This window comes from Crocodylus siamensis, chromosome 11 (assembly GCF_052110815.1).
Source record: "Crocodylus siamensis isolate JL-2025a chromosome 11, ASM5211081v1, whole genome shotgun sequence".
NCBI classification, from domain to species: domain Eukaryota; kingdom Metazoa; phylum Chordata; order Crocodylia; family Crocodylidae; genus Crocodylus; species Crocodylus siamensis.
Genome location: NC_143405.1, coordinates 22,420,548 through 22,434,131, shown reverse-complemented (window position 1 = coordinate 22,434,131; position 13,584 = coordinate 22,420,548). Strand labels below are relative to the sequence as shown.

Sequence of the window (13,584 nt, the reverse complement as noted above, 5' to 3'; positions counted from 1 at the left end):
GTGCTGAAAAATGGTGGTGAGGCACCTTGAACTAAAGCTCCCAACCACCATTTGTCAGTGCAAGGGTGCTGATACATGTGACACTGGAGTCTGCTGGAGTGCAGTAACCACCATGCTAAAGCAGGCTCAATTAATCAAGTCTGCTGTGATGCACTGGTATTGCAGCACATCAGAGCAGCCTCCCGATACGTGTATGGGAGGTTTGAATAGGAGGTTTTAGCTGTATAGGAGGTTTGCCTGGGAGTTTGGATAACAAAGAAGTACTGTAATTTCAGAATGTTTTAACTGGTAAAATTTGTGATTTGGTTTTTAGATTATAAAAATAACTTCCATAGGAACGTGAGCTGACTTCTGTGAAACCCTATGTTCTGAACACTTGAACCTTAAAACCGCTTTGTCTACAGAGATCCTTGTGTTCCAGGAAGATGTAAAAAGTGACTCAGTCAGATGGGAGTATTATTTCCATCATCTTGAACTTTATATTAAAGGAAAATCTTCCTTTTAAATTAAAAATAAATACATAAATGCCCGGACAGGATAGATTATTTCAATCCAAGGACCTTGTCCACCAGGGAGTCATTATTTTATCCCATGGTTTTTCCATTGTAACTTTTTACAAATGATGTGTGTGTGTTTCTAAAGTGCAGATAAGGTATGTTCTTCAAGTATTGAGATCATGCTAAAGTTGATTCCGCAGCAGCTTTCTGCATGATCCATTTTTATAAACAAAACTGTGTCCGTAATGACTCTATTTAGATTATGGATGGATATCAGATTTTATAAAAAGAATGATAATTTTTTTAAATTTGTATGTATAATTTGGTGTTTCCATTGACATTAATCTTCCTACTATTTTTTATCAATATTTATGTCATTATTTCATTATTGTAATGTTAGCAAGTTTTAAGGGTATTTTTAATGTGAGGTTTATACGTTTTTTGTAAAATTTTGTTCTTAGAATTGAGGAAAATTTATAAATATAAATTAAACGCATCATTTAGATCTTCAGCTCTAAGCAGTAGATGATGAGAAGGAACTTTCTGACCATGAAGGTGTTCAGACATTGGAACAGGCTATGTAGACAAGTTGTGGACTCTCCATTCCTAGAAATTTTCAAGAGCAGGTTAGGCAGATACTTGTCTGGGATGGTTTACTCAGGGACAGTCCTGTCTTGACTAGGAGGCTGGAATAGATGACCTTCTGAAGTCCCTTCCAGTCATACTTTCATATGATTAGTCCCATGAAGCTGTCCTAATAAAGGAGTTCTACAAAGTTGCAGAGTAGGAGAGAGTGCGTCCGCATAAGGGAGTACTGGGGCAAGCACCTTTCCAAATTATTAAAGCTGTGTGACCTTTTCAGTATTTCTAAACAAAACACATATAGTGCTTCATGTATAACTATGAATTTGTGTGTGTATTTATATATGCAAGCTGTTTAGGCTTTCTACAGAGAATTAAGTCCACACGCAATGCTAGAGGATGAATTGTAATTTTGGAGAACAGTTATGCCTGTAATCTACCTTCTTTTTATGTTCATTAATGCCCAAGAATAAACCATTCCTGATCTATATTGAATCAGTTCTATCTCTTCCATCTGATGTGTTGAAAAGAGGTAGGGGTTGTGAAATGAAGTGAATCCTAGTGTACAGCTTGAGTTCATCCAGGGTCAGAGATTAAAAGGATTAAAGGTCTTCTTTAATTTAGAGATTTTTTTCTCTGAGTACTGATCTTTTTAAATGCAATAACGGTGTTCATTGTGCCTTCTTACCAGAACCTTACAAATCTAAAGTAAGAAGAATTTCATAGAGAGAGATTCTGTGAGCAGACATGTAACAGCTATTTATATGTAAATAACAAGGCTAACATACAGGTCTTTGTCCCCCTTCCCTCCAAGAATACAACATGTAACCTTTGTGTATGTTCTCCTTTTTCTAGTGATATGCAGTTTCCGTGCATCTGTGCCACAGGGCTTAGTCCTGGAACTAGGAGAAACTGTCCAGATCCTGGAAAAATGTGAAGGTTAGTACACTGAATCATAGCATGGCTGGGAGTGCCCAAAGATGAATCTCATTTGCAGCAGAAATATTAAAATCTGCTACTGTAAAATATTTTAATAATTCATTTTAGAACCATGATCCATCAAATCATCAAAATACTTGGATCAGTTCTAATCTGACCCAGTTTCTATAGGAAAGACTGGAGCGTTATTGGCAGTAATCCAGTCTCATAGCGGGGGGTCAATGTGTGTGTTAACCATCTGTCCAGAAAAACATTTGGACCCTAAATTTGGGCATTGTATTGTAACTGCCTAGCCATGAATTTTCATCATGTTGATTTTTACAACAAATGTCTAATCACATTTGTGGGCTTTTAATCCTCATGCAGTTAAATTAATCTTACCAATATTGTTTGTTTTCAGTAAATGTTGCAACTCTTATTAATGCAATCATGATTAGATTGAGAGAGATTACTTGGTTGAAAAATAATTTATATAGGATGGTGTTTTCCATTTACCTGTCTTATGTTCTTTCCATACTTTAAAGTACATTTTTCAGTATGTTGGAACAATAATTGCTGTTACCTCTCACTAATTGTGTGTGTGTGTGGAGTTTAACTGAGACCTAATGCTGCCAGCCAAAAGTATAACAGAAGCAGGATTTGCACCCTACTGTACAGAATAAGCTGATACTTATTCTGTGTATTGTATTTGTAATACCATTCAGGAGTACTATTTACAATATAAAACGAGAGCACATGTTTCACTAAAGCTCCTAAAATGGAATTACGGATCTGTAATCCAAAATGTCTAGAAAATATTAATCCAGAGTTCCAGTTTCATTGTGTTAGATCTGAATTGCAGATCCATATTTTGTAAAATCTTTGGTTTTGTTTCTGTGCTTGCTATTGTTACTGTTTTGGTTCCTCTGTTCTGAGCATTATTATTGTTACAAAAACCTGCTTCTGCATTCTGCAACTGGCCAATCGTTTTTCCTCTTGTGCACACAAAAATTCACACTGGGTATGAAGAGACATGCATATAACATGCTCTAAATTCTCTCTCTTTCTGAAGCACTTCTAACTTTTAGCACTTCAGTAGCATACAGATATACAACTGCCTCAGGTATAGAACCGCTGTGAAGTATTTCTGCTTTAAGTGACCTTGGATGAAACAGGATTTTAAAACACTTTGCACGTTATGCCTGTCCATGCTAGGCTCCCTGGGCACCCAGGCATGCTTGTAGTTAGCTCCTTACAGGTTTGGCAGTTGGGGAGCTCCCTGCAGCTGGTTACATGCACACCAGAGCATGGGGAGTCGGTTTGGGAAGCTCCCCAATTCTCAGCCCACGGCATGAGGCATTGTAGATCAGGGAGCTCCCAGATTCTGTGGCCCATTGGCTGTACATGTGCTGGGGAGTTTGCTGCTGTGGATTGAGAAAATCTCTGATCCTTGGCTTACTGGCTGTATGCAGGTCAGAGCACAGGAAGCTGTTGATTGGGGAGTCTCCCATTCCCCAGATTCCTGCACTATGGATCTATCATTCCGGCAATGAGGAATGACTCATTGACTGGAGTGACTGGGCAGGGACAAACCTGTGCACGTCTGTGTGCCAAGCGTGTGCATCTCCTCGTACCTCAATTTGTGTTACCCGTCAGAGGATCTTGTGGCAGCTCAGTTGAGAATCAGTACCCTAATCTAACACTCCATTAACTTTCTGTTGAATGGAGCCTTGTAATTCAAAGGTATGATGTGATCACTACAGGGGCAATATTACATCTGAGGGCTTGGATATTATCTGGCTAAGCATTACTGACACAAACTGTTTCTGATGGATTAAAAAAAAATTCCTCATCTGAGTCAGAAGACCAGTTATAAAGAAGAGCTCCTTCTGTTTCCATTTGAAGTACTCCAACATAGTCTTGACCCAGGACACGCACATGCAGACAAATGATCAGAAGATAAATAAGGGTAGGGATTTGCGATGCATCTGCTGCTCTGGTAGGACTTTTAATTGAAGAAAAAAACCCAGATGTTTCAGGGCTAGGTGTTCCTTTGTTTGTCTTGGATCCTAAAAGTTATGGAATTAGCATGTGTACAAATTGCCCTTCCAGTTAGGGTTCTGTGAGTGGCTGCATATGTAATCTTCCTTGTACTGTAGAAGGGAACTTTTCAGTGCACCCAACTTGTTCAAGAGAGTTTCACTGATATTTTCATGCTCAGTTAATGCTTCATTAGTTAATATGATGGTGGCTGGTTGCCATTTTGGGGGTACCACTGAGGTCAAGGGGAGAGGGAATTAAAAAACAAACGCACAAAAACAACATCAGCAAGACTAGTGTGATAATCAGGTTGGAGCATGTGTGAGTTTGGTTCAGAGAGGAGCGTTCTAAGAGGATGGGGACAGGGTTAAGCAGACTGTAAATGGACTGTCTTACTGAAAACAATGACTGATCAGGGCTATGTGAGCTCTGGTACCTCCTGGTAGAGAGAGAGAGAGGCATGCATCCTGCTCTTAGTGCTGGCTGGGAGGAAGAAGTAACACAACCACATTAAATCTATCCAAAATCTCCGGAAGAGGTGAATTTAATCTTCAGGGAACTGTACTCTCCTAATATGAGGAGCATCTAGAGTGGTGAAGCTAGTTAGCAGCTTATTCTCTACCAAGGAGGGATATACAGGCAGTCCTCAGACTTACGACACAATTAGTTCCTGAGAACCGTGTCCTGCAACATTTTAACTTAACTCAGAACCAATTTTCCCATAGGAAACAAAGTTATAAACGGGGGATTGGTTCCTGAACCAAGGCCTGATACCCTATTTTCACCCAAAATAACCCAGAATTTTGTACAGTACTCAATTGATTATATAAAATAAATAAATATAGCTATATTACTTGTCTATATGTATTTATATCATAAATAGCAATCATTTATTTGGAAGGACTTCTTTGAGGTGACTTTGCTGGACTTTTTGAAGGGTTCTAGGTTGGACTTTTTGAAGGGTTCTTGGCTGGAGTCTTCTCAGGAGTCTTGTCTGCTTTCTTAAAGTGTGAAAAGAACTTTGGACAGATGACGCTTGTAAATTTCTCTGTAGCAACTACATACTGGATATGTCCCTACTCACTGATGTACTGCATTCAGTGGTGGGGTCATGTTCTTCAAACAGGGACATGTCAGCTTTCAAATGTCGAAATGCCTCAGCCAACACTTTTGTTGTCAAGACTTTGAGGAGGAATCTCTTCAACAGTGGGTACTTCTTTTTCCTCTGCCACTTTTTGGTGTTCCAATTCAGTGAGGTCCTCATTGGTTAATTCTTCAGAATACGATGCCAGCAACTCATCAACATCTTCTGGTGCAACGTGTAAGTTGAGTTCTTTGCCCATTTCAACAATATTTTTGCTCACCTCTTCAACAGTGTTTGTAAAGCCTTGGAAGTTGGACACAAACTTAGGACACAGTTTTTTCCAAACACCATACAAATGTGATTGTTTGACTTAATTCCATGCCTCACCAGTGTTCTTAACTGCATGGTAAACATTGAAGCCCTTCCAGGATTCCTTTGGAGTTGGTCCACCTTCCTTCTTAATTGCCCTGATGGCCTGGGCAAATGTGCACCTAAAATAGTAGGCCTTGAAGGATGCAATTACACCCTGCTCCATAGGTTGCAACAATGAGATGGTGTTGAAACACTACTTAGATGTCAGGATGCATGTCATCAAGGATGGCTGGATGACCAGGAGCATTGCTCAGGATTAACAACACTTTAAATGCAAGATTTGTTTTTGCTGCAATAATCCTTGACACTTGACACAAAATTATGATTAAACCAATCCTCAAAAATGTTCTTATTGACCCAGGCCTTAGGATTAGATTTCCATATCACTGGGAGAAATGCCTTGGAAAGTCCCTTGAAAGCTCTGGGGTTTTCTGAATGGTACAAAAGTAAAGGTTTAAGTTTAAAGTCACCTGTAGCATTGTCACTAAGCAAAAGAGTGAGCCTATCTTTAGCAGCTTTGTACTCTGGCATGGATTCTCCTCTTTGGCAATGTAGGTTCTCGGCAGCATTTTTTTTCCAAGAGAGTCCAGTTTCGTCAACATTTAAAAACTTGCTGAGCACAATGCGTCAGGAAAAGCATGAGCTGCTGCTTCATCAGCACGGGAAGCTTCACCTGAGACCTTGACATCCCAACATGCCTCACTGTTCAATTGTCTGTTGGTTCCAGGGGCTTCCCCTGTACCATTGGTCATGAACCGGTTCCTGATCCCTCCCACAGGGGCCCTGGCTTTAAAATGTATAAACCACCCTGTACTTTCAGTAAAAGGCTCAGCATTAGAACTCTCCCCAAGTTGTTTCTTTAGATCATCATAAAGACTTCTAGCCTTTTCCTGAGTGATGCCTAAACTCACAGGAGCATGCCGTTTATTTTGATCCTCCAGCCAAATGATTAACAGTTTCTCAACCTGAGCAATAGGTCCAACACACTGCTTAGTTATCACAATTGAGTGCATAGGAGGCGAGTCCTTAACATGCTCCTGAATTCTTGCCTTGTCTTTCAGGATTGTTATGATAGTCATTTGGGAGATATCCAAAGCTCTACCCATTTCAGTTGGGGTCTCACCTTTTTCAGACCTCTTAATTATTTCCATTTTTGTTTCCATAGTAATTATTCTACGTTTCTTAGAAGAAGAAACATCACTTTCACTGGATTTATGCTTTTCTGCCATTATTATGGGCAGTTTGGAAACAGAACATTGCATGGGCAGCGCAGTGAACTTGTTGTGAAGTTCACTTATTCTTTATTCAGTACAGGTACAGTACCATAGTGCTGTAGTGGTAGAAGCAGCAGCGATGACTGAGCACCAGAGGAGCTCTGGCCATGTGTCCGGAATGGCATGGGGAGGGGGTGTATGCCCCTGGATCTCCTACAACCAGACCAGATCTGGGGGTCACACGTCCCTCCCCCAACCTACCCCATGCCCTCCTAGACAAGTGACAGGAGCTCCTGGGCAGGCCATGGCTTCTCCTGTGGTTGCCCGACTCAGCCCCGGAACTTCCTGCCTTGCCCCAGTGGAGGCAGCCAGGGGAGCAGGCAGATGAGCTGTGGCTTCTCCTGCGGTCATCCGGCACAGCCCTGGCATTGCCTGCTTCGCCCCAGGGGTGCAACCAGACAAGCTGCAGCTTCTCCTGCCACCCATAGACCCTGCTCCTAGAGCCTGGCGCAGCCCCAGCTGGGCAGCGTTTGCCCCATCCCCTGTTCCAGTCCTACCCTCCCCCATTGCCCTTTCCTTCCCCCTTCCCTTCCACCAACAGACCTGTATCCAGCATTCAACACTGTAAAGTTGAAACCTATGTCGGAACTTTGAAACCCAGGTGTCAACTTACAAAAGTGCTAACTGTGGTTCATTGGAACTCAAGCCGTCATAAGTCGAGGACTGCCTATAACGTATATATTTTTATTTTTAACATTTTCCTTTGTGAGGCTTTAATTTGTAGTTTGTTCATTTGTTGTTGTATTTGTTATAGTAGAAATACACATTTGGATGTTTTGTTGTTATTATTCACTGAGCAAACTTTGATGCCAGATGCACCACATTAGGGGCTGTTGGTTTTAGATGGTGTGTGTGAACTGAACTGAGTGGTTGGGCATTAAATATTAATATCCACTTATACATGCACAACCGTTTCTCTGCCAGCAAGCGGTCAGTGAGAACATACATCCCAACATGCCTCACTGTGTTCAGTTGTCTGTTGGTTCTATGGGATTCCCCTATACCACTGGTGATCAACTGGTTGATACTGATCAACTGGTTGATCATAGAGACCCTGACAGCTAGCACCCCCCCCCCCCGACTGAGATCAACGGTCAGAGACTCCATAATAAAGAATGGGGGGGATGCACGTGGGGAGTGACCAGGACACAGTCTGGGAGGGAGTGGTGGGATATAGGAGCAGCTGGGCTGGGCTGAGCTGTGCCCCCTGCTGCTTGGGCCAGGCTAGGTGAGTGGGACAATCCCCCTTTGTGCCCCCTGCCACTGAGTGAATAGAGCCCCAGCTGGGCCGGGCTGGGTGAGAGCCCAGGTGGCTCATCCAGGCCTGTGTGGGGGGATCTCCCACCATGGCACGCACCCTGGCAGAGGCCTGAGGCACAGGGTGAAGCAGCTGCCGCTGCATGCTGGGCTGTGCGTCTGGACCTCCGCTGCAGTTTGGAGCTCAGGCCGTAAAGCCAGGGGTGCAAAGCCCACCTCACCCCATGCACAAATTGGGGGGGACATATGCCCCATGGCCTCTGCCAGGGTGCATTCAGCAGTGGTAGCTGCCCCCCCCCCCCCCGTGCCCCTGTGTGCTTGGATGAGCTCTGACCAACCCCTGGACTGGCTGGGGCCCCACTCCCTCCCTCACCACAGGGACCTTGATCTGCCCCCCCCCCAACTGACCTGTTGGACAAGGGATTGGGGGTTATGCAGTAGATCCTGGATTCCCCTTTACTTCAAAAAGTGATGTTCACCTTAAAAAGATTGGAGACTACTGTCCTATACTGAGCAAACCACCCATTGGTGTTTGGCCAGCTTGGAGTTGCTGACAGCATTATTGTGGGAGGGACTTGCATAGTGCATCTCATGCCCTGGACTACCTGGCATTTCTGTTGCTGCCATTGGGACCTGCTACTATTAACCATTCTGTAGAATGGATCCATATGTGGACTTTAACCTGAAGGCCACATTGGCTAGTACCATGAGTTTGTGTTAGAGATTAAATGAAAGCATTGCCACTAGGGTCTGATGGCTGCTGCCCTGCAAATGTGTTGGCTGCAGATGAGCACAGTGCATCTGGGTTGATGTGGAAGTGTATTCAAACCATGGCACAGTGTTTCTGGGCCAGGGAAGTCTGTGGCTACAACTTCATCAGCCACAAGGGCCACTTTTTGGTTATGATGTGGGAAGTCATGAACCATTGCAGCTGTTTCGGGCATATAAATGCCAGCTGGTTGGGTTGGATGCATGACACCAGGTTCTTTGGGAGTTCTATTCATAGTCTTAAAGACCTCCCAGGGTAGGAGCCAGCACCACTTTGCTTGGAAGTTGGTTCCAGGACTGTTGGAGAAAGGAAGAGTTGATCACTGGCATACCCAATATCGAGGCTGAGGGAATGACTAGACTCCTAGTGCTCACTGAGGACCATGTCTTCACCTGAATGCTGATAAAGAGCTGTTTAGCTATTTGCTCAGTTGCTGCTGACTGGCCATTAAGTGTGCTTTTGGGTGTTTCAAGGCACGCTGCAGGCCCTGAGGATGTGTCTGAATACCAGTGACAGCAGTGCAATATCTGTCTGTATCCTGCACAACATCCAAACCACTATCAACTGAAGTGGAACAGCTGATGGTGCATGTGCTGGCAGCCCGCTTTGCCAAACTCCAGAATGAAGATCATAGGAAAGAAGGGCCAGAAAGGACCTCATGACATCTAGTCCATACTCGAGGCAGATTATCCCTGACAAAATTATCCCAGCCAAATGTTTGTCTAACCTGCTCTCAAAAACTTCCAAGGATGAAGCTTCCACAATTTCTGTAGGTGGCCTGTTCCAATGCTTGACCATCCTCATAGTCAGAAAACTCCTAATCTCCAACCTAAATTTCCTCTGCTGCAGATTGAGGCCATTGCTCCTAGTCCTGTTCCCTGCTGTCATTGAGAGTGCCATCTCCAGCATTCTATAATCCCTCTACAGGTATTTCAAGACAGTTATCAAATTCCCCTTACTTTTCTCTTGTCTGGACTGAATAGCCCTAGTTCTTTAAGCCTTTCTTCATTAGTCTTGTCTCCAAGATCCCTCATTATTTTTGTTGCTCTTTCTACTCTGTCCACATCTTTCTTGAAAACTGGATATAGTACTCCAGGTCAGCATTGTGGTGTCTAGAGAGGTCTTCTCTTGCATGTGGTTAAACAGTGTCAACCAATTTGAGCTCTGGGGTAGTCCTTTCCAATGCTGGAAGGGGTTACTGTGGAAAGGCAGTGATTACTGTGGGGAGTCAGTGGGCATAGTACATGTGATGACTGGCATGGATGGCAGAGAATGCTTGTGCCAACATGATTTTGTTGCAAGGGATGGGGTAGGGCTACATGTGAACATGGATACTGACATGTGTTGCTATGAAAGAGCCTGTGATTCCAAACTGTTTGGGTAGAAGGACTGGAGAATTTTTGATGGCTTAGGGGGTCCAGGTAACTGCATCCTACCAAAACATCACTAGATGCTGATGCCCAGAGAACATGGTTACTGACTGCTGGACCTAGGGCTGACAGCAAGTTTGAAAGCATCCTGTGTCCACACAAACTATGCTTATTGCACAGTGTGTTTTGAGTTGTTTGTGGGGAAACTTGCTGCTGTCAGGGACAGACTGGGAGTTCTCAACCTGACTTACTTCTTGAGTTATCCCAGTCGTAATCTGTGAGGACTACATGTCCTTGACCAGGGTGGTGTCAGAGTCCTCATTTGTCCTGGGCGATGTAGGCTGTGCCCCTGAAATTCCAGCATCCAACATCATTCACCGTGAGAACATGGGATAGTTCCTTGTAGAAGCTGTGTGTGACCCTGTGTGCACTCAAAAACATTGTTGGTATCTTGTACCCTCAAGAACTGCTTTCTCAAGACCTTGTATTTGGAGTGATATTGGGCCCAGTCATAGTCCTGTTGGTAAGCTGCCATTTCTGTGGTAATCTTTTGAAGACCACTTAGCTTCGATGGCTTGAATGGAGTGTCCACATGGTTCTTCACCTTATTCCAAATGGCAATGAAATCTGTCACATATATTACCTGTCCAGTTGGCATATAATACTGGGCATGGACTGAGGGGACCATAGTTATAGGAGAACGGACAAATGAAGGTGGGTGAATGTAGGGGTGGATGGACAGATTGACATTGGCTCAGTAGATGATGGATGGGTCAGAAGATGTCCCTGGTAGGTGGATGCATTTAGTTTTTTCAGGTGGACCATCAGAAGTGGATGTCTGAATGATCACATATGCAACATCTGTTCATAGTGTGAAGGTTCAGCACTTTTGAATCAGATGTGTGTGTGGGGGGGGAAATATACTTGGTTTTTCCAGGTTCTGCTTTATCTTGACAGAATTAATCTTTAAACTCTTACCATCTGTAGCTTGTTTTAAAGAATTAATTACACCACTGAAGTTTGTAGCAGCATTAGAGAAGCTTACTTAGTTTGAGGCTGATTAAACAGGATAGGAGAAATCTAAAGACAGGCACACTGAGGGGTAAGTATATCTTATATACAAGGTCATTGTGAATAAACACAGAAAAATCAACTTTGCAAATTTAAAATAAAAGTAAGAGAATGGCAGTATAAATAACATGTAGCATTACCCACACTTGCATCAAATAAATTAGTAATTGGCTAAAGATAGTTAGGACAGATAGTAATTGAAGACTCTTGTCTTTTTTCCCCCCAACCTCTACTTTGGACACTCATTTTATACCTTCTGTCTCTAGTTAGTATGCATGTTTATCATGTCCACACACAACTGAACTCCTAAAAATTAAAGTCCCCACTTTCATATTGGTTTGTATGTAATTATGCATTGATCTTAATTTATCTTGCATATTGTTATAACTATGCTATCGACCTAACCACTTCACGTCCTGAAATCTTTCTTAAAATATCCCAGACTCTCTTACTGTTCATGCCCCCATTATGCATTTGTTTTTTCTAAGCACATTTGCCTGAAATTACGTATAAAAAAAATATTCCTTGGTTACGTACACATACCAAGCCTGTTCAGGCCCAGGTCCTATTCAGGTAATGACTGAGAGATGTGAATGTGTTGAATGTGCACATGAGAATCTAAGGTTACTTTTTGTTGAATCTACTAATGGCAATGAATACAAAGATTTATTTTATGTTTACAGTATATTTTGTACTTGCCAGCCTGGCACTACTCTAAGCCACACTTACAGCTGGAATAATTTATTTCTGAATGCTCTTGCACAAGTACAATAACCGGTGATGAGGATGGGATTCAATGAGAGGGGCATGCATTAAATCACTGTAAAGAATTGCTTTAACTGTGAGTACTTGAAATCTGTTGGAACCCAAACTGGCAACCAACCATTATTGGATCACGTGGAGTTTTTGGTAGCACCCTGGAAGACCTGACCAATATATACAGAGTGCCTGGAGCAGTTTTTTGAAGTAAATTAGATTCCCCCATGGAAACATGTAGCTGCATTACTGAGTTTGATGGGAGGAAAAACATAAAGGTTACTGACTCCTCTGCCAAAAGGGGTAAAATTGATGCCAGTAGAGTATAGTTATAGGTAGAACATCTTAAATTTCCATGTCACTGAAAAAGGGGAACCTGGTCTGTGAGACTGAGTCATTAAGAGAGATTTTGCTGGACTGGAATTCTGTAAAGATATTGCAGGCACTTCAAAGGTTCCCGCAGGAACAGTTAAACACTAGTGAGAAAGTATATTCAATGAGGCCTCAAGAGTGTTCAGGGAAAGCACAGGAAACTTAAAACATATCAAAGCTGGGATAGTAATAGATGAAAATGCATAGGCCAAGTTTCTCATGGCCTACGTGCCAAGGTAAATGTTAAATCAGGCCACCTGGTAAGAGAAGGCATATATTCAAAAGATGCAGCACTGATATAATGGTCGGAATTTATTGTGGGCCACTGAGTCGAGAAGAGGAGGTAGCTGAGGCATCCTTCAAGGAGGTGACAAAATTATACAACAGCTGTGTGATGGTGCTGCTAGGAGACTTCTGTTTTCTGGACATCTGGAAGAAATTAACATGATATGATAAAATTCCAGTTCCTGATTCAGGGAAAGCATAAGGTCAGCAAAACTAGGATGCTAGATTTCAAAAAGGTAGTTTTCAAGGAATTGATAGTCATGATGCCATAGGGAAATAGATTGAAGGAGCTAAAGATGCCTAAGATGGGTGGAAGCTTATAAAGGCCATAGTATTGGAAGCCCAACAAAAGACTTTATTGATGACATGATAGAAGTACAAGAAGAATGGCAAGAGAGCAATGTGGCTGGACAAGGACCTTTTAGGATGCCTCAAATTCAAAAGGATTCATAGATTTCATCAACATTAGGGCTGGAAGGGACCTCGAAGATCATCAGGTCTAGCCCCCTGCCCCAGTGGCAGGAAGTCAGCTAGGGTCAAAGGATCCCAGCAAGATAAGCATCCAAATGTTTCTTGAATGAGTCCAGAGTAGGTGTCTGTACCACTTCTGGAGGGAGTCTATTCCAGGTCTTGGGCTCGGACAGTAAAGACATTTTTTCTTATGTCCAGCCTAAAATCGTCTTGGAGTAGTTTATGACTGTTGGTCCTTGTTTTTCCTTGGGGCTCTCTGGTGAATAGATGTTCTCCCAGATCCTGATGTACACCTCTTATGTACTTATAAGCAGCCACCAGGTCACCCCTGAGCCTGAGCTTTTCCAGGCTGAAGAGAACCATGGCTCTCAGCTTCTCTTCATCAGGCCTATTCTCTTGCCCTCTGATCGTGCGTGTGGCTCTCCTCTGGACTTTCTCAAGTTTCTCAACATCCTTCTTGAATTGT

The 13,584-nt window shown here is 42.8% G+C and overlaps 1 protein-coding gene across 10 annotated transcripts in view; it reads left to right on the top strand.

Annotated features, from left to right (window-relative positions):
* DOCK3 (dedicator of cytokinesis 3) overlaps window positions 1-13,584 on the top strand; it is a 632,225-nt gene that overhangs the window by 62,969 nt on the left and 555,672 nt on the right. For all 10 annotated transcript variants that reach the window (XM_090021446.1, XM_090021452.1, XM_090021451.1 and 7 more), the window contains exon 2: window positions 1,935-2,018. In XM_090021446.1, coding sequence (XP_089877572.1) covers window positions 1,935-2,018 — 84 coding nt within the window. The remainder of the gene's footprint in view (window positions 1-1,934; window positions 2,019-13,584) is intronic.